At 44.2% G+C, this 20758-nt stretch overlaps 2 protein-coding genes across 4 annotated transcripts; both read right to left on the bottom strand.

Annotated features, from left to right (window-relative positions):
* Positions 1-2478: 2478 nt before the first annotated feature.
* Positions 2479-8923, bottom strand: LOC123152633 (O-fucosyltransferase 6). Of its 2 annotated transcripts, XM_044572132.1 has the most exons (11): positions 8587-8923; positions 8437-8499; positions 7808-7898; positions 7569-7645; positions 6550-6638; positions 6256-6439; positions 5616-5797; positions 4389-4491; positions 3965-4296; positions 3120-3663; positions 2479-2828 (listed from the first exon to the last, which is right to left on the bottom strand). In XM_044572132.1, exons 1-10 carry the CDS (start codon positions 8776-8778, stop codon positions 3168-3170), a joined length of 1809 nt encoding a protein of 602 aa, XP_044428067.1. In that variant the 5' UTR covers positions 8779-8923; the 3' UTR covers positions 2479-2828; positions 3120-3167. The 2 variants fall into 2 exon arrangements, with proteins under 2 accessions (XP_044428067.1, XP_044428066.1); XM_044572131.1 differs by lacking the exon at positions 2479-2828 and having other exon boundaries at positions 2888-3663.
* Positions 8924-13536: 4613 nt separating this feature from the next.
* Positions 13537-17509, bottom strand: LOC123152628 (WD repeat-containing protein DWA2). Of its 2 annotated transcripts, none has more exons than XM_044572128.1 (14): positions 17324-17509; positions 17145-17228; positions 16895-17027; positions 16674-16785; positions 16088-16187; positions 15807-15934; positions 15629-15698; positions 15086-15174; positions 14705-14750; positions 14529-14599; positions 14382-14455; positions 14249-14307; positions 14071-14149; positions 13537-13977 (listed from the first exon to the last, which is right to left on the bottom strand). In XM_044572128.1, exons 1-13 carry the CDS (start codon positions 17369-17371, stop codon positions 14108-14110), a joined length of 1056 nt encoding a protein of 351 aa, XP_044428063.1. In that variant the 5' UTR covers positions 17372-17509; the 3' UTR covers positions 13537-13977; positions 14071-14107. The 2 variants fall into 2 exon arrangements, with proteins under 2 accessions (XP_044428063.1, XP_044428062.1); XM_044572127.1 differs by having other exon boundaries at positions 14077-14149.
* Positions 17510-20758: the final 3249 nt, after the last annotated feature.

The following is a 20758-nucleotide window of genomic DNA, read 5'->3' as shown; positions in this document are numbered from 1 at the left end:
AGTACGGCAATCGATCCTATAACCCAGTCTCCCAACTACCATCATGAGACCGGTAAAATAGAAAACCTATTAAGGGCAAACCTTTGCCTTGCACATGGTCCACTTGAGCTAGATGAAGACGATCTTGACTCCCTCAAGTTGGACCACCTTTCTTGATTGGGTTGACTTGATGAAGACTAGTTGATTGCTCCCCCATACTCCATTATGGGTGAGCCACTCTTCCGCACATCTTCACAAGTCCATTGTCACCACAAAGGACGGGAAGCTTCAAGCATTTGATCTCTTCGTGATGCTCCACTTGAACTTGCACACCGCAACCTAACCCCACAAAGAACCCTCACGAAGACCATGGGTTAGTACACGAAGCGTAATTGACAATGCTTACCATACCATGGGATCACTTGATCCCTCTCGGTACATCTTCTACGCTTTGTGGGTTGGTCAACTTGATTCACTCTTTGACTTAGTCTTGATCAACCTCTCACAAGACCAATCTTTAGGTAATTCCTTGAATAGCACCTTGGTCGACACAAACTCTTCTTGAAACCAACACATGTACTCCAAGAAAAGCCTATGGACAAAAACCTTCAAATATAACTCAAGGCAACCATTAGTCCATAGAGATTGTCATCAATTATCAAAATCAAACATGGGGGCACCGCATGTTCTTTCAGCCGTCCTCCATTCGAGCCGCTCTTCGTGACCCGCTCTGGATGGCTGCGATGCAAGAGGAGTTTGACGCCCTGTTGCGCAACCGGACGTGGCAGCTTGTTCCCCGTCCCCGGCACGCCAACGTGATTACCGAGAAGTGGGTCTTCAAACACAAGCTTTGTCCTGATGGTACCCTTGATCGCTATAAAGCGCGTTGGGTCGTTCGTGGCTTCCGACAGCGTGTTGGCATCGACTTCACCGACACCTTCGCTCCGGTCGTCAAGCCCGGCACGATACGCACGGTTCTTCACCTTGCGATCTCCCGTGCTTGGCCGGTGCACGAGATGGACGTCTCCGACACCTTCCTTCATGGTCACTTCGAGGAGAAGGTATTCTGCCAACAGCCCACCGGGTTTGTTGACCCGGCGCTTCCCGACCACGTGTGCCTGCTCTCGCGGTCCTTGTACGGCTTCAAGCAGGCTCCGCGCGCTTGATACCAGCGCATCGCGGCGTTTCTCCACCAACTTGGGTTCCGCTCTACCCGCTCGGACGCCTCGCTCTTCGTCTATCATCAGGGCTCTGACACGGCCTACTTACTGCTCTATGTCGACGACATCATCCTGACGGCATGTACAGCTGGTCTCCTCAGTCAGCTCACGGCTCGTCTTCGCGCTGAGTTCGTCATCAAGGACTTGGGCCCTTTGCACTACTTCCTCGGTGTCGAGGTGGTGCGCCGTCCGGATGGCTTCTTCCTTCATCAGCGGAAGTATGTTCATGAGCTCCTGGAGCGCGTCGGCCTGCTTAACTGCAAGCCCGCCGCCACGCCTGTTGATACGAAGGCCAAGCTTTCTGCCACGGATGGTTCTCCTGCTTCAGATGCTGCTTTCTATCGGTCTATCGTTGGTGCTATCTAGTACCTCGCTCTGACTCGACCGGAGATCCAGTATGTCGTGCAGCAGGTGTGTCTTCATATGCATGCCCCCCGAGGCGTTCACTAGGCTACCGCAAGCGGATTCTCCGCTATGTCTGTGGCACTATGGATCTTAGCGTCACGCTTCACGCCTCCGTCGACATCGCCCTCACCGCCTACTCTAATGTAGACTGGGCGGGCTGCCCTGACACTCGTCGCTCCACCTCGGGCTATTGTATCTACCTTGGACCCTCACTTATATCGCGGTCATCAAGCGGCAGCCTACGGTCTCTCGTTTCAGTGCTGAGGCTGAGTATCGTGCGGTGGCCAACGCCGTTGCCGAGTGTTCATGGCTTCGCCAGCTGCTTCAGGAGCTCTCTTGCCATGTTGACCGTGCCATGGTGGTCTACTGCGCGGTCTACCTCTCCGCTAACCCGGTGCATCATCGACGGACCAAGCATATTGAGTTGGATATTTATTTTGTTCGGGAACAGGTGGCCCTTGGCCATATTCGTGTTTTACATGTTCCTACTTCCCAACAATTTGCAGATATCATGACCAAGGGCTTGCCTACAACGTCATTTGAGGAGTTTCGGTCCAATTTTGCGTCAACCGCGATGCCGCTTTGACTGCGGAGGGGTGTTGAGTATATGTGTTGTGTGCATATTGTATATTGGACCCGCCTCCTAGTTCATTGTATAGTTGAGGTCCGTGGCCCACTTTTATACATCATATATACATACCTATGCACGAGAGCAATACATCGTGCAATTCTCATAACATACATCTATTGTGCCGGTGTAGTTGGGCTTCGTGTACTCCCTCCGTTCCATAATAATCGTTTTTTAACATAGCTTGAAAAACGATCTTATATTGTGGGACAGAAGAAGTATCGTGTACCATGTACTGGCCAGAATGAATGGGTTTGGACTGTCTCTGTCTTAAGCGAAGAATTCAACGCTAGGATAAGGCTCCAAACAAAGTCGATCGGGGTAGTAGCATTTTGATGTTGGCTGGAGCAGAGCGAGGACGCCATTTGGCACGTGATTGGGCTATCAAAAGAACACACCATATTTCATGGCTGCAATCAGGCTGCTTATTTTTATATGTGCCTGGCATTTGTAGAACCTCCCTCAGAGGCGACAAGAATTCTAGAACCACATTTTCAAGGGGGGATTCATAAACAAGCTGATCGGACAGAAGGTATATTGACCTGGCAGTTTTGCTGAAATGCAGACTCCGTGGATGTGCTGCTCAAATGCCATTGCTGCAAAAATAAGTCAGAGATGTGCATCTTAGACACCACCAGAATGAGTTGCAGAAAAGTGAATAAAATACAAACGAGCGCATGCTATACAGCATACCACACACATTACAAACTCAACGATATCAGCACACACCCTCTATGATACCGGACTAACAAAAGGAAGGGTGCAGTACGAGCTAACTAGAGCGCAAGAGGGGGGGGGGGGGGGGGGGGGGGGGGGGGTTGCATATTTTACACAGCACACACAAAATATGTACATTTAAAGGGGCAAAAATTCCATCAGCTGCTCACCAAAACTCTGCCGGCTGGTTAACGATACCTACGGCCTGGGTAACTTGTCTAATCTGAAAGAACCTCCTCCAACTCAGGATCATCTGGTCTCACCAACGCATCATCCTCCGCTTCCGGGTCAGCTATCTCCTCTTTCTCTTCACTAGTGTCATCTTCTTTCTCCGCACTAGTGTCGTCTTCTTTCTCCGCGCTAGTGTCATCTTCTTCCGCACTGGATCCTCCCAACTCCTCGTTGGTATGATTAGCAACTGTGGGCTCGGTAATGGCTTTCCCTCCCTCGCTGCCATTACTCAATCCTTGCTCGCTTTGAAGGTTAGGTTTGGTCGGTGTTTTGGGATCGGTGTTTTCACATATACATGTCGAGGGGTTCTCGTGGAACTCCCCCCTTCCTGGCCTCAGCTCTTTGGGCTCCCCCATAAATCCTTTCTGGGCCATGTGCACTTTGGAGGAGAATGCATCCCAGGACATGTTTCCTCTGCTCAAGAATAACAAGTAGAGCCTTCTCGCATTTGGTCGGATCGTTCTCTTATGCCCAAGATATCTCCTGCCACAGCCACCAATGTATGGTCAGAACTAACATTAGGGGCCAGTTCTTTTGGGTAATTCTCCCAGAATTGACCCCCTCCCCAGCTTCTCCCAGAATTGCCACTTGATATTTTTTTACAATTCCTAGCTAATTAGACCTTAACTAGCTAGGAATTGTAAAAAAAGATGAAGTGGCAATTCTGGGGGAAGCTGGGGAGGGGGTCAATTCTGGGAGAATTGCCCAAAAGAACTGGCCCTAGATCCCTATACAAGGAAAACCATGATGACAACCAAGGGATATCAGCAGAATAAGGTTATACCTTCGCCCAGCCAAAATTTTGGCCATATTACCATTGTTGTTGGTCACAAAAGCATCGCTTCCATCACAGACAATGAAATCAAGTGCGGCCATGCGAGATGAGTACTTTGAGAACGGAGCCAGCTCATCTTTGCTTGCTACTGTTTCTTTGGTATGAAGATTGGGGAAGAGCGCTTTCAGGGGTGCTAATGTCTTTGCCCCACCATATATATCTCCAGAGGCAACATAAATATGAACATTGTTTCTGTAGCCCAGTGCCCTCAACATCAACCCCACCTCTTCAGGAGTTAGCGGGCATCTACCGTGCCTTCTTTCTTTCTCTGGATTGCTAGCCTGAAATGCAAAATAGCAAAGATTGCATTCATAATATTTATATGTGACTTCATGACTAAGTACCTAACAATACATTATGATATCATACACACATGCAAGGTTTTCCATCTCTTCCGTATCACACCAAGTTCTCTCTTCTCTTTTTCTCCACCACCGTAGTAGCACCCAGAAAAGGCAAGCATATCTGGTTCAAATCTGGCATCACAAAACATTGACAACATTAAAACTAAATATCCCCCCTAAAAAAGGAGTGCACAGCAATTGGGGTAAACATTTTTGTAGCTTTGACAGTACATTTTTGTTTTGAGAAGTAGGGCCAGAAATCACATTTGCTGATGGAGACATAGACAATAGTGGTTTACTTCACTAGCCAAGTGTGCAATTAATCCTACGAACCTAGCAGCCAAATATACAGAGGACCATACTTAATTGTTTGTCATAATGATTTTAGTTGTCAGAAAACCAGGCGGGCGATTTTTCCTGAAGTGAGGAGCGGCTGGTTTTTTTTTTGGGAGCAGCAGCCTGTTCATTTTCAATTGATTTTTCCCCTTCCAGCGAACAGTAGAGAGGAGAAGCACACAAAGAGAAGCGTGCGAGCACTGACAGGCTGACCCACCAAGCGTTTTAGCAACTACTGACCTGGGGTAGATTCTCGCCTGAACAGGCTTGCATCTCCACTAAATGGGCTGTCAGCCCAGCCTACGATCAGAGCCAGAGGCGTTTGGCTGTCGAATGCTTTCTAGCGATCAAAACGCATCCGGAATGGGCCTGAGGACGTTGAACCGTTTTCCCATCACTTATAGGTGGCATGATGGGTATGACGGACCAACAACCAAGGAAGCTTCCTCCCTATAATATTATTATTAGGTAGAGAGTGTTGACCAGCAACTTATAGACATCTCCCTTCACTCCTTTGTACATCCCCCCCCCCCCCCCCCCCCCCCGTAGACTATGCTCAATTAGGGTGTTCCTGGTAAACAAGGCATCATGCTCATAATATCAATAACATACTTGCTAAGAAGCTAGCATTATGCTCATCCCCAGCCCGGTTAACCGATCCTTGTGCTCTAAACTGTCTTGACTCATATCAAACTATGCTGTTCACAGCACAGAATGAGATAACCTAATACTCCCTCCGTTCCAAAATATAGTGTATAGTTTTTTTGAAAAAACAAACTTCTCTATGTTTGACCAGCTTTATAGAACAAAATTTGAAAATCTACAATACCAAATCAGTAGGTCGTATATCGATAAGCTTTCTCTCACTTTGCATCAAAGAAAAATGTGAGCTGAATCATGAAAATTTGAAGTGGGAGCACCTTAAATGAAGAGCAATAAAATACGTGCTCCTCTCCCGCATTCTCTGTATTATCTTTTCACCCATTTCTTGTATTGGGTCAGTAAATCTCAATGCATGGTAGTTAACTCTGCATCTCAGCTTTTGCAGATCAGAATCCAACCTGTTTGCTAGCCTATAATCAAATTTTGTTAGTCGAACAACCTGCATCAGGTGAAAGAAGAGATATAAGCTACCCTAGTAATTTAATCACAGAAGTCAATTCTCTTACATTGTCACAAAAACAACTTCTAATAGGGGGCTACAGCTTCGGAAAATGCTAACAAAATGAAGTAGTAACATTTTCTTTACCAAAAAGAGTTCTTAACAGTTCCCCAGCAGAAGAAGTCATTTTGAAAATCAATATGATCACGCAGGTTGTTGTCTAAATTCAGGTTTAAGCATAGCTACATAACCTATTGTCCTAGTGCTCCACAGCATGGAGTCTACAAATGCCTTGTACATACTCCTCTTTTATGTGCATATTCCTCTTTTAATATAAATATGCATATGTACTATTGGGGCCTTTCGTATACTTGCATACGAAATGTCTCTATTTCACAGTTCATACCATCCAAATGAGGAGCACGAGTATGCGATAAATAAGTTGAGCAAATACTTACATGTTTCTTAATAAGTGCAGGCAACACACGGTTCAAGTAACATCGCTGAGTGCATTTGCGGGGCACACGCATTCTATGAGGAGCCCACAGTTTACCTCCTATCTTTGGAAGCTCTTTCACAATCCTTACATCCTTTGATAGAAATGAGATGAACCAGTCGGCGTTAAAAATTTCAGCAAAGTCACTGCAGAGTGCAGAGAAATGGTATAAACACAAACAACACATTTCAGTCTTCTTAAAAACATGAGCAGACCTAGAAGGCTAGGATGAGAAATTGTTGGTACTCGAAAAAACCTTGCATCTTTCCAGAAGGAGGTTTGGTCCAATTTGGGAACAACAAGTGTTGCATTTAAAATACGTGCAGCAACAACAGCATCAATTATCTGAGAAGAAGCACACGTTAATCAGGATAATGGGCATAGTTATGAACATCATAATATGTAATCAGAAAACACACATAGCTACTACAGAGTTAGCTGTGAAACATGAAGAGACACTCCTCAGCTTACTCACTTCCAAAATAAAATTGCAGAGACCTCAGACTTCAAGCTTTGCCACATCCTTACACACTACTCACTCCGTCCCAAAATAACTGTCTCAAGCTTAGTACAACTTTGTATTAGTACAAAGTTGAGACACTTATTTTGGGACGGAGGGAGTACTATACTCGGGAGGTGCCTAACTGTTCACAGAATTAGCCTATACTGTTCAAAGTCTGACTGAAGATTACTAATGGTTTTAAATATTGCAAGAGAATACAAGCTCTAACTTGTGTTGTGTTTTATGTGAAGTACTACTTACAATACTCATGAGAAGATATGATCCATATTTGCATGCTTAATTCTGGATATGTGGGAAATAGGCTACCTGCTTCTTCAGGTGATATTGCCTAGAAACCACATCTTTTCAAAATTCAAAAACGCAAGCAAGTTGCATATGTGTATCAATAAGTTTGCTTTGTTATGCATTTGTATTCATATGTAACGATACCAGCTCAGTTTTAATACTGAATCCAGTATTAGTTTAGCCACTTGAAAATACATTTCCTAATGATTATTTCATTTATAATCGGGATATCTAAAACATAGTAAACATGGAAAAGAACCCTTGGTATTTTGGAGCAGATAGAGTAAATGAAATAATAATATTACAAAAACAAACTCAAGCTCTAGCACTAAGAGAATGAGAGCGTATTAAGACAGTAGGCTTTCTTCATACACATATTTAAACTGGTTGTTTACATGTTTTGCCATACACATCTACATGCATTATAATATTCGAGCAGGAACATGTGGCAGTTGCACATGTCTTACCCCTGTTCTCTGTTGATTGAGGCCCCCACTTGTAACAATCATCAAATAACGGTCTGGATGTGTCATAACACCTGAATCTGCACAATTTGAAACACTTCAGAGGCACCGCTACCACCAACACCATTTCCAGGATATGCATTATAAGATTGTAAGATTGTAGAACAAATCTAATATCTGAAATGGCCTATGTGGGTACTGGAAATTCTAATCAACCATCTATGGCAAAAAATATTGCGCACCAAGAAACTTGCTGCTTGAGTTGCTGCACCCATAGAATTTGCTAGCGAGCTTCGAACCCCAGAGGCCATCTGTCGCAGTCCAACCACCTTTCTGCAGTTTGAGAAATTGAAACTAACTAAGCAATCCTGAAAACAAAGTTCTATTTTAACATACTTTAGCCAGAAAAAAAAAAGGTTTACCAAAAGGGGAAAAGGTCTAGACTGGAAATAATCTGCAGCGGCACAGAAAAACAAAAATCCACTTTAACTCACACCTCTACAAACCCATGGAAACAAGTTCAGAAATACGCTGGAGCATGCAAATATAAGTTCTTCTGAAATAAGATAGAAAGGGAGCTCAGCCAAATAGGTTACCACCAACTAATTTACTTACAATGGCACACTAAATTGAACCTAGTCCACTTATATCTCCCAGTTAAAGCAATAACCACATAAACAGAACGATTGGCTACAAAGACAGGAGCAATGCAGCGTACTCAAGTCATTAAGTCAATACTCCACCAAACAGAACACAATAATCATGTGCAAGTGCAATTGATTTGGTTCTCTAAATGCTAAATCGATTGGGTGAATACTGAACACAATGAGGAACTAGCTCGCTTAATCTAAGCGGGGAAGCACATGCTTACTGGAACGCGGGAAATCTCGCGGCGCCCGGGCTCCACTAGGCTGCCGCCGCCAGAGCTGTTCAGCTGCGAAAGCACACGCGTGGAACGACACGAGTTAGATCGAGAGATGTGAAGGAAAAGGTAGAAGCAAGTAGGGTAGCAGTGGAGTACCAGAGCATGCGGGGAGCGGTGGCGGGAGTAGGCGAGGGCCGGGTGGTCGGACAGAGGCGGCGGGGAGACGTAGAGCAGCGTGACGGCGGCGAGGAGGAAGAGCAGCAGTAGCGCCGCCGCCGGCAGAACGGCGCGGCGCGGGCACGGGCACGGGTGGTGGTTGTGGCCGCCGCGCCGGCGCGGCAGGACCATCCCGGGCCCGGCGGACGGAGATCTCAGGGCAGGGAGAGAGCGCCGCGGCGACGGCGGCGGCGAAGCAGTCGCGGAGACAGCGGCGACATGGGAGCCCTATGGATCAGTAGTGTGTTCGAACTTTCGAGATGGAGTAGTATACAAGCGTACGGCGAGTGTACTAATTAAGCTGGATCGCGGTTTTGGTCTTCTTTTCTGATACTCGTGTCCGTAGGTCGCATTCTTTTTTTTTTCTTTTTTTTTGCGGGTGAAACGAGAATATATTAGTTAAGTAATGTCATTACACTCGTTTTCACAAATCATACGTAAATCATCTGGCCCTGAATGAACAAAATCATCGACCAACCGTGTCTGTAGTTTATCACACAATAGCAAATAGTATGTTTGTGCGTTGCAAAGGAAAAAAAATAATCAAACTATGTCAAAATAAGATAAGGACTTTTAAAATGTTATTCATAAACTATGTGTGAATCATATCACGATGAGACAAGGGACTTTTAAGAAGTCATTTCAAAAGTTGAAAATGTGATGGTCTCATCACGACTTGATCTCTAAGGCGCCATAATGAAATATTTTTTGGCTAAGCAAGCTGCATTGATGAACCCTATCTCAGCTAGACTGATGAATAATGTGTCTCACCTTGACCTAGCATCATGGTGTTTTTCATGACCAATACAACTATAGTACCAGAATAAACATAGCTATGTATAAAGGCAAATTAGACATTTAGTCATTTTCGTGTAGCTTACAGAAATTAAGCCATAGGAAGTTGTGTCTATTTTATCTGGGGCAAGCGGTTGTATAGAACACAAAATCCCTTTTTTAACCAATGTGTGATGGACTAAATAAAATCATAAAACAACCTCTATGTATACCCTAAAAGAGTTCTATCTAAGCGATGATTCGTTTTGTTCGTTATTTACATATATGTTTGAATTTTGTGAACATTTTCTAAAATTTCATGAACATTATTTTCAAATTGTTGAATATGTTTTGAATTCGTGATCACTTTTTAAAAATCATGAACGTTTGTTTTGAAATCATGATTTTTTTTATAATATGCAAACAGTTTTTAAAAATCTTGAACATTTTATGATTTCCCTACCATTTTTTGAATTCATTGACATTTTATGATTTAAAAAAAGTCTTCAACTCACTTTGGATATTTTGGAAATACCGAATTAATTTAAAAAAGGAAAAACATAAACATAAATAAGAAAAGAAAAGGCGAAAAAAGGGAAGTAAAAACAGCAGGGGGACATCATGCCTGTACATGGGAGCGGGAGTGCTTGCAGAAAAAAGAAGAGAAAAAGGGTGATCCATGGATCAAACCTGGGTCTCCCGGGTGAAGTACCGAAGCGTTTACCACTACGGCAGTTCTCTGCTTGTGATGTATGAGGGTAATATCGTTTAAGAATGAAGCCCCACGACGACTTTAAAAAAATGAAATCGTTTATTTTTTTTCACTTATAGGTGGCATAGTAGGTAATTTATGACAACTTCGGGAGTAATTTAAATGACGGACGGGCAGAAGCAATAGCCTCTTTAGTATTAGGTAAAGATAAAGATAAAGATTAGACTCACTACATAATTTTAATGAGCTTGTATACAGTCATTGTGCTTTATCTGTATTTTATTGTTATTATAACTAGACTGAACTAGATAATACCCCGCTCGTTGTTCTGGATGTTTCTATTTTTCATAAAGAAAAATGTATATTGTTAAGCTGGTAGGGGGCAACTTATTCCAGTTTATTCTAAAAGCAAGCAAAAGAACTGACCCTTACAACCATTGGATACAGTTGCCCAACATTTGTACCCCGCCCGATTCAAGTGTTGATAGAGGCGAGGGTGTCCCGATGTTTCGATAAGAGGTAGCTATCGCTTTCGGTGAAAGTCGACTTTAAAAATCCGACTACGAACGTGCCAGAACGTCGCGCCATAGCAATCGCTAAACCAACTCCAAAAGGTTATTAGCCAGAGTACGATCAACCCAACCACATGGGTCTATTTCCTACCCACAAACTAAGAACATGTAAGAAAATGATATTGCATTCTGAATATTGCAAATTTAAGAGGAAAACTTTACTAATCAACTGGCATTCTGTGATGTCTTGGTCTGTTTGTTCAACACAAACGAAGGACGCAAGTTGTAGCTATGGTGAACTTTAATCAAAATAAAATCCAAGTCTAACAGGTGTGGTATTTATATAAGGAAAAAGAGAGGTGACTTTGTCCACCCTTACAAGGTGAAACACTCTTGAGTCGTTTTCTCTAAAATACGGACTCTAAAAATAGCCTACGAGTATTATTTCGAAATTACATGGGCCTGACATAAAAATAAAGTGGCGAAGCACCTATAATAAGATATGAACGAAATTTATAAAAGATTTTTTTTGTATATTTCGCCTATGTCCTTGTATGTCATCATGGTGACTTTAAAGTGTCGAAAACTCCACTGGAAACTTCATTTTTGTTCCCCTTGCACGCGCCATCCTCTTCATGCTTGATCATGCTTCAATGGTCATCATGCTTCTTCATGTTGGACCCTTCATTTATAAGTAACACAAACATATCCAAATTAGGCAGCATCGTATTCTCATGAATATTAGAATCGTTACCAAAAAACAAAAGTACCTAATAATTTAATTGACATGCGCGACTAATAATTGGTTCAATATAGGTAGTAGCCGAGGTTCTGGGTGTAACTACAAATGTCCTCATCAAACACATTAAGCCACGGGAGAATGGTGACCAACCAGCATGGCCACGTGGCCCATGCTGGTTGACCGTGGCAAATTTTTTTTGATTTTTTTTGGAAGATAAAATTGAGATTTTTTTTCTTTTGAATTTTTTTAAGATTATTTTTAAAAGATGAAAGCGAGACTTTTATTTCTTTTTCATTTTAAGATTTTTTTAGGTCCTTTTTTTCTTTTTGAGATGGATGAGACGTTCACGTGTTGTGAGAAAGTTTTTCTTTTTAATTTTTTTTTTTGAAGAAACCAGCTTTTGTGGCTGGTGTTTCATTGATTTAGCAGGAGGGAGCGGCAAAGGGGTTCCGATCAAGTGATCGTATGAATGGGAGAAAATTACAACCAGTGACTAGAAACGCTGAGCTCCCAGTAGGGTGTGGCTATGGCGATATTTCACGCCATGTCCCCGAAGGGTTGCTCTATGCATTTGGCCCCTGCCAAGCGCCATTGCTCCATGTCCCGGCGGCATGCCTCGACGATGTGCCGCTCGTCAGCTTGTTTCCCTCTGAAGACGCAGGGGTTTCTCTCCAACCATATGTGCCACGCGATGAGGGCCATCATCGACTTGGTGCCCTTGCGGTTTCCCGGGGCTGCAGTGGTGATGATCCTTTCGGTACAGCCCGTCGACGTAGTCTCGCTGCTCCATCCAGCAGGGTTTAGAGCCTGGCAACCAGCCCAGGCCGCAGCTTGGTTCCAAACCTTCAGGGAGATTGGGCACTCCTAGAAGAGGTGGAAAGATGACTCGAGGTTTCTCATGCACAGAGGGCAGAAGTAGCCATTGGTCCAGCCCCTTCGTTGCAGCCTGTCATTGCACCATAGCTTGTCTTGGTGGAGGAACCAGAGGAACATCTTGATCTTCTCCGGTGCCCAGATCTTCCAAATCAGGCTTCTAAAGCTACTGAGTTGTCCCTCTGCAAATTGCGCGGTGTAGGCCGATTTGGTGGAGAACATCCCTGAGCTGTGCTGCGTCCAGCGGATTGAATCAGGCGTCTATGCATCCAAGACAAGGCCGGCGCTTCTGATCTCTCTAGCGAGCTGGATGACTTGGCGGACGATGTCGCTACTGTTGGCATGCCTTAGATCGAGGACCCATCGGTCACCCTGCAAGGCCTCCTGGACCGATCGGTTCTTCCTGATGAATGTAGCATAGAGCGCCGGGAAAGCCGAGCAAAGCTGGCGGCCTCCCAGCCAGGAAGAGGACCAGAAGGAAGCAGAAGTTCCATTTCCGCAGAGGGAGAAATACACGCACAACTTCCTCTCAAGAGGTCCGTAATGACAAGGCCCAACCACTAGTTAAGTGATTAAGTGCCGCGCACATATCCGCCGGGAATTGTCATTTGCATATCAGTTTTGTACCCCCTCCGTTTCTAAATATTTGTCTTTTTAAAAATTTCAACAAGTGACTACATACAAAGCAAAATGAGTGAATCTATACTCTAAAATATATCTACATACATCCGTATATGATAGTCCATTTGAAATCTCTAAAAAACAAATATTTAGAAACGAAGGGAGTAGTTGCAAAGACATAAGCATGCGATCCTTCCCGGGCGGTAGGTTGTTCATGCGCACAATCGGAGCCACAAGTTTCTCATTAATTAGAATTAGTAATAAGAAATCAGAGATTAGTCTTCAGATGACTTGCAAGCCGCAGCACTATTAGCATCTACTCCCTCCAATTCCTAAATATAAATATAAGTTCTTTTAGAGATTCCACAATAAACTACATACAAAGCACAATGAGTGAAACTATACTTTCAAAGGCGTGTGTGTGTGTGTGTGTGTATATATATATATATATATATATATATCTGAATGTAGTCTCTATAGTGAAACCTCTAAAAAGACTTATATTTAGGAATGGAGAGAGTATTTGGAGTACAATTCAACTCAGGCGAAAAACTCTCAAGACACAAATATACTAGACCTAGACTAAGCCATTTTGTAAGATACAGATGGAATATTGCAATCTGTTGCAGAAAAGCATCCTACAAGAATATTAAGAATTGACCGGTAAATAGAAAAATCCATTGATATTGTAAATCACAACACTAGTACAAACTTCAGCTCAGTCATACTTCATCACATCATGCCAACCAGGCTCATCGGATATCAGAATTCTAATAAGCCCAGAAGCAGCAATTAACTACCACTACCGATATCCACAGTTTCCCCGAAATCCAAAATGAAGAACTAGTGACAAAATTTGAAGATATAGGAGAACTGTTGAAATCTCAGCTGCGCTATATTCTTTTCAACTGTGACTACATTTTTTTCTCCAGCAACCATCCTGGACTTCCGTCGCCGTGATTATTGAGATATGAATGGCTTGCTATTGCACCAGGGTTACTAGAACCAAATCATCGCATCAGCCCCTTATAGCAGAACGCACAATGGCAAGAACGAAGCTCTACAACACCAATTATATGCACAACAAACAAGCCTGCCTGTGGGAGAAAAGAACATTTTATTAGAACAAGACATACCATCGGAAATCTTAAAGAACAGCTATAGTGAGAGCTAAGACAAGTATTTCATACACATACACATGAAGTGGAGAAAATAGACCAACAAGCTTCATTTTCTCTGCAGGTGGGGCTTGACAGATTCTAAAACAACCTGACCATCAGAGGATTTCTCAACAGTTAGACAAAATGTAACATTACAAAACACAAATCAACATTTACAATAAATAACAAAAAGGTTGCAGATACTCACCCTTCCATCATAAGACAAAGAAGCAAACAACGATGGATCATGGGAGCTCCATGCAATTCCTACAATTTCAGTCAGCTCTGTGATTCTTTGTCAAAATTTTAATGTACATACAAGTAGGGAGGTTCAACGGTACCATAGATGCTATCTTCGTAGTCAGTATACGAGTGCAGTAATGGTTCTTCTTGCCTAGTGGGCGAACCAGAAGGGCTGCGAAAATAAGATTGGGGGCATCAAAATTACAACCTCAAACAAATTAATCAAATCTGTGAGTAACAGAAACCTTTCGGGTCCAGAGTCATCAGTGCCAACTTTAGCCAACCATAAATTGACAGCTGAATCCGTTCCAGCACTCTATAGAGAAGTTTCAATAGTCAGTTACAATTTAAATTGATATATACTATATTACTACACGCGTGAGAGAGAGCGAGGGCGGGAGGGGGAGGAGGAGAGAGAGACCAGAATCAGCTCATCATACTCAGGATTGTGCCGAACAGCCCATGTCCTGCAAAAATCATTATATCGAGGTCAATTAACTTGATGATCGCTGGAGTAAGAAATCACAAAAGCAAATTAGTAACCATATATATTAAATTGGTGAGTTGACAGCATCATCCCATATAGGTGGTAAAGTGCTACAACACCAGACCAATAAAAAGTAACAACAATGTTGACATGGGACGAATATGCACTCATATGAAGGATTTCAAGCATCAAGGAGCACACATTCACATCAAATATGCATAGAACAAATGGTGCAGGTTTAGAACATTTCATCAACTAAATACACAAAAAAAAACAGATTTTCATTTGAGTTTACTATAAGATACACCAACATACCAATGTGAATGTCCAGGGAGATCCTTCAGAGGATGCTTAAGCATTCTGAGATCCCACAAGCGAATTCCGAATTCGTCCTCTGCTGTTGCCTGCACCGCAAAAGGGAACCTCAAGCAGCATAAACAAACGAAGCTGAATGAAAGAAATTTGCAAACTGTTACTCCGACATGGATACTAGAACCCGACTCAGCAAAAATTTACAAAATAATATTTGAGGTTCCAATGGACTAAATTAACCTTATTATAAAAGGTAATGATAAATTTCAAACCTGCTGCCAAACAAAATCAACAAAAAGAATTTGATCAAACAATAACTAAGTAAGAAGTAGTGGCAAATCCAGATTAAATATTAACTATGTTACTTACACAAGTGCAAGAAAAAGAAACTCTGCAAAGTTGAAAGGTAACGGAGAAAAAGAAACTAATACAAAAATACCCCTTTTCAGGGTTACCACACAAAAAAGGCAACTCATTAACCTGCTTTTCTTCTGATAGAAGAAATAAAATAGTTTTTATCCGAAGAACAAGATGCACCAAACTCACAATTATGTTTTGCTTCTTGGGGTTATAATCCACATCCCGGATATGAGCATGCTCAATTGCATTTGATCTCCTAAGAACAATTAGTTCATGCACATAGATGTAAGTACAGCATTTGAAAATCCAAACATAAGTATAAGCTCAGATAATCTGATGCGGTCAAGATTGTCAAAGTACTAACTTCATAGAACGGAGATCCCAGAAGTGGAGTGACGAATCAGTTATTGTAGCAACTGTGTTGTGATTGTGTGGATCCCAAGCTCCACCACGTAAATTGGGAAGCATGTCAGCAGATCCCTGTGATATCACCTGCAATTTCGGTACTCAAATTAGGACCATGATGAAGTACTAAACTGATGCTAATAGAGATATTGATGTTTCAGATTTTATAAACTCATATTAGGCATATAAATAATGAAAAGAATTTGTAATGTATGTTAAACAAAAGGATGATCGACACACCTTGGCTGATTTATTTGATGGATCTATGTTCCAGAGAAAAATGTTTCTGTCATTGATGCTAATTAGCTTATCATGCTTCCCCAGTGGCCACCAGAGAACACTGCAAAAACAAACTAGCTAATAAAGATCATATGCATAAAGAGAGATTGTCTCACTACAGATCCTCCACAAAATATCAATATGCAAAGCTAACCAATATTATATGCATAACATGGGAGATCAGAATTAAAAAAACAGTAACTCAGAATAATTGTATAGTAAAAAAAATCATCTATTGTGTGTTGTGATACGAGTGAGGTATGTTCTGCCAAATTGATATGTTCCGTGTAGTGTACCCGGCTTACTAAAACCCTCTCATATCAGTGCATGCTGCATGTTAGCATTGGCACGGCCAGTCAGAGCATTATAATTTGCCAATTTGGACTTTGCAAATGTGCACCGGCACAGACACATTAAACAACAAACGCATTCTGGGATTCTCGTTACATCTCGTCTAAAATTCAACAAGCACAAACGCATCCTATATGAAAATAAGATTAAGTAGCTCTAGAGCAAGCACAGAACTTCAAGGCAAACAAGAGCGCACCATCTTATTTTGTCCGTGTGGTCATCGAGCGTGAAGAGCTGCTCAAGCTGCGGTGAGTTGGACTGGCCATACAGCTCCGGGATCTTCCAAACGGACGCGCCATAACCCTCGCCTGTCATTCACATGGAGACGCTTTAGAATTGCGTCTCAAAATGCTGAGTGCATCAAAAGAGAGAGGGAGAGAGAGAGAGAGAGTTCTGAAAAGAGCGGAGCATTTCTACCAGACGTGTAGACCGTGGAGAAGAGCCTGTGGTCGAAGGGGCAGGACTTGAGGTCCCAGATCTCGTTGGGATGGTAGAACAGCCCGTCGCACACGAGCTCGTTCTCCCCCGGCAGCAGCCGGATCAGGTGCACCTATTCTTGGACACGAGGAATTCGAGATCCAATCACGCACCATTCTCAACCACCCAAAGAAGAAATCACCACTCCAATTGCCGCAGTGCAGGGCAGAGTCCCCCGCAAGAAACGTACCTCGTTCTCCTCCTTGAGGCTGAGGGTTCCGGCGAGGAAGGTGGTGGAACCGGCATCCGCGCGCACGTCGGTGATGCACCGCGCCTGGAAGAGGGGAAAAAGAAGATGAGGAGGAAGGAGACGGAAGAGGGCGCCACGGGAGAGTGTTCTAGAAGCTTCGAGAAGGTGGTGTCGCTTGCCTGGTACTTGAGGCCGCCGTAGACGATGCCGCTGGATCCGCCCTGCATTCTCGCTGACGCCGGCGAGACGATCGGAGATGCAAACGGAGATCGCTGAATGGTACCGCGGGTAGTCGTCGCCTTCCACACTCCTTACCAAGATTGAAGTCCGCTTTGCCACACAGGAAACGTGTTTTGGAGTGACCAAACGGACGCGAATTTTGTCCGTTTTTTATTCATTTTGATCGGCCGAGATTGCCCGTCTTTTTCTTTGGATTGGCCAGGCCGTCCACTTAAAAAACAATTTCAAAAAATAACATCTAAATTTAACATAATTAAAGTTCACTTAAACATTAATAAAAATAAAAAAACTAAAGAAAACACCACCCAGCACGCTGTCTTAGGTGTCACCTTTGTTGCAGTCATCGCCAGTGAGGTCGACGAAGGCTGGCCCGGAGGAATTGCTGCAGGGCGCGCGTGCTCCTCCTGCTGAGGCTCTCGGCGCACTTCCTCCTCATGCGCTCCTCCTGCTGATGCTCTCGGCGCACTTCCTCCTCATGCGCTCCTCCTCGTGCTCGGCATGCATCCGGTGCTCGTCGTCGTTGTGCTCCTCCGACAGGTGGAGCTGTAGCCAGGGATCCATGTAGGGCTTTTCTTGCTACGTCGTCGCGCCCAGGGCGCGATGGCCGACGCCTTCACCCACTCGCGGAGGACGCCGGTCCACGCGTACATCTCCAGCTCGGGCTCCGTGGGCGGCGTGGGCGTGGGCGTGTGCTCAGGCTTGGCCTTGGGCTCATGCAGCGGCAGTGGGTAGACACAGTCCCCCGCCGACGATAGTACGAGGGCCTCCTCCAAGTCATCCCAGCGCGCGTCCTCCTCGCGTTGGCTCTCCTCGAGGGCGCGCTAGAGCGCCGCCTCCAATGCGGACTGGTAGGCCGCCTCCTACTCCCCCAGCGCCACCTCCCAGTTGGGGGAGTCTGCCGCTTACACCGGGTTGTGTTGCTGCTCCGGGCCTCCGGCAATAGGAGGGCGCAATGCTTGCACACCTCCTCTGTGTGCGCCGCGCCGACCGCGGCACCGCTGATGTTTGCTTGAACTACGTCGGTATTGTGGAAAAATGTAGCATGCAATTTTAAAAAAATTCCTATGCTCACGCAAGATCTATCTAGGAGATGGATAGCAACGAGAGGGAGAGAGTATGTCTACGTACCCTCGTAGACCGAAAGCGGAAGCGTTTGACAACACGGTTGATGTAGTCGAACTTCTTCTCGTTCCGACCGATGAAGCACCGAACGTACAACACCCCCGAGTTCTGCCATGTTCAGCTCGATGACGTCCCTCGAACTCTTGATCCAGCAAAGTGTCGAGGGAGAGTTCTGTCAGCACGATGGCGTGGTGACGGTGATGGTGAAGTGATCCCATAGGGCTTCGCCTAAGCACTACATGAATATGACCGGAGGCGTAAACTGTGGAGGGGGGCGCCTGTTGGGGAACGCAGTATTTAAAAAAAATCCTATGATCATGTAAGATCTATCTAGGAGATGCATAGCAACGAGAGGGGAGAGTGTGTCCACGTACCCTCGTAGACCGAAAGCGGAAGCGTTTTAGTAATGCGGTTGATGTAGTCGAACGTCTTCACGATCCAACCGATCCAAGTACCGAACATACGGCACCTCCGCATTCAGCACACGTTCAGCTCGATGACGTCCCTTGAGCTCTTGATCCAGCTAAGGCCGAGGGAGAGTTCCGTCAACACGACGACGTGATGACGTGATGATGAAGTTACCGGTGCAGGGCTTCACCTAAGCACTACGACGATATGACCGAATTATGTAATTGTAGAGGGGGGCACCGCACACGGCTAAGAGAAGACTTGGTGTGTCTTTGGGGTGCCCCCCTCCCATGTATATAAAGGGGGGAGGAGAGGTGTCTGGCCCTAGGGGCGCCATGGGGGGAGTCCTACTTGGACTCCCGGTCCAAGTAGGATTTGGTCCCCCTCCCTTTCCTAGTCCAAGTAGGAGAAGAAGGGAAGGAGGAAGAGAAGAGAAGGAAGGAGGGGGGCACCGCCCCCTCCCCTTGTCCAAATCAGACTGAGAAAGGGGGGGCACCTCTGGCCGGCCCTCTCTCTTCTCCACTAAGGCCCATGGTGGCCCATTAACCTCCCGGGGGGGGGGGGTTCCGGTAACCCCTGGTACTCCGAAACTTATCCGAAACGACCCGAACCATTCCAGTGTCCGAATGTAGCCTTCCAATATATGGATCTTTATGTCTCGACCATTTCGAGACTCCTCTTCATGTCCGTGATCTCATTCGGGACTCCGAACAAACTTTGGTTAATCAAAACACGAAACTCATAATACAAATCGTCATCGAACGTTAAGCGTGCGGACCCTATGGGTTCGAGAACTATGTAGACATGACCGAGACATATCTCCCATCAATAACCAATAGCGGAACCTGGATGATCATATTGGCTCCTACATATTCTACGAAGATCTTTATCGGTCAAACCGCATAACAACATACGTTGTTCCCTTTGTCATCGGTATGTTACTTGCCCGAGATTCGATCATCGGTATCATCATACCTAGTTCAATCTCGTCATTGGCAAGTCTCTTTACTCGTTCCGTAATGCATCATCCCATGACTAACTCATAAGTCACATTGCTTGCAAGGCTCATAGTGATGTACATTATCGAGAGGGCCTAGAGATACCTCTCCGATACACAGAGTGACAAATCCTAATCTCGATCTATGCCAACTCAAGAAACACCATTGGAGACACCTGTAGAACATCTTTATAATCACCCAGTTACATTGTGACATTTGATAGCACACAATATGTTCCTCCGGTATTTGGGAGTTGCATAATCTCATAGTTTGAGGAACATGTATAAGTCATGAAGAAAGCCAATAGCAGAAAACCTAAACGATCATTATGCTAAGCTAACAGATGAGTCTAATGATGTGATCCCATTCATCAAATGACAACACATGTCTATGGATAGGAAACTTAACCATCTTTGATTAACAAGCTAGTTAAGTAAAGGCATACCAGGGACACTCTCTTTGTCTATGTATCCACACATGTACTAAGTTTCCAGTTAATACAATTCTAGCATGAATAATAAACATTTATCATGATATAAGGAAATATAAATAACAACTTTATTATTGCCTCTAGGGCATATTTCCTCCAGTCTCCCACTTGCACTAGAGTCAATAATCTAGATTACATAGTAATGATTCTAACACCCATGGAGTATTGGTGTTGATCATGTTTTGCTTGTGAGAGAGGTTTAGTCAACGGGTCTGCGACATTCAGATCCGTATGCATCTTGCAAATCTCTATGTCTCCCTCCTTGACTTGATCGTGGATGGAATTGAAGCATCTCTTGATGTGCTTGGTTTTCTTGTGAAATATGGATTCCTTTACCAAGGCAATTGCACCAGTAT

Source organism: Triticum aestivum, chromosome 7A (assembly GCF_018294505.1).
Source record: "Triticum aestivum cultivar Chinese Spring chromosome 7A, IWGSC CS RefSeq v2.1, whole genome shotgun sequence".
NCBI lineage: Eukaryota > Viridiplantae > Streptophyta > Magnoliopsida > Poales > Poaceae > Triticum > Triticum aestivum.
The sequence above is the reverse complement of the archived record's forward strand: the minus strand, read 5'-3'. Positions and strand labels throughout refer to the sequence as shown.

Coding starts and splice junctions, on each gene's coding strand:
- LOC123152633 (XM_044572132.1), bottom strand. CDS start 8,778: ATGGTCCTGCCGCGCCGGCGCGGCGGCCACAACCACCACCCGTGCCCG. Junction 7,899..8,436: donor GCGAGATTTCCCGCGTTCCA/GTAAGCATGTGC, acceptor CTCAAACTGCAG/AAAGGTGGTTGGACTGCGAC. Junction 4,492..5,615: donor TTTATTGCTCTTCATTTAAG/GTGCTCCCACTT, acceptor TTGTGATGCCAG/ATTTGAACCAGATATGCTTG.
- LOC123152628 (XM_044572128.1), bottom strand. CDS start 17,371: ATGCAGGGCGGATCCAGCGGCATCGTCTACGGCGGCCTCAAGTACCAG. Junction 16,188..16,673: donor CACACGGACAAAATAAGATG/GTGCGCTCTTGT, acceptor TTGTTTTTGCAG/TGTTCTCTGGTGGCCACTGG. Junction 14,751..15,085: donor CTCCCTGGACATTCACATTG/GTATGTTGGTGT, acceptor TGATTTTTGCAG/GACATGGGCTGTTCGGCACA.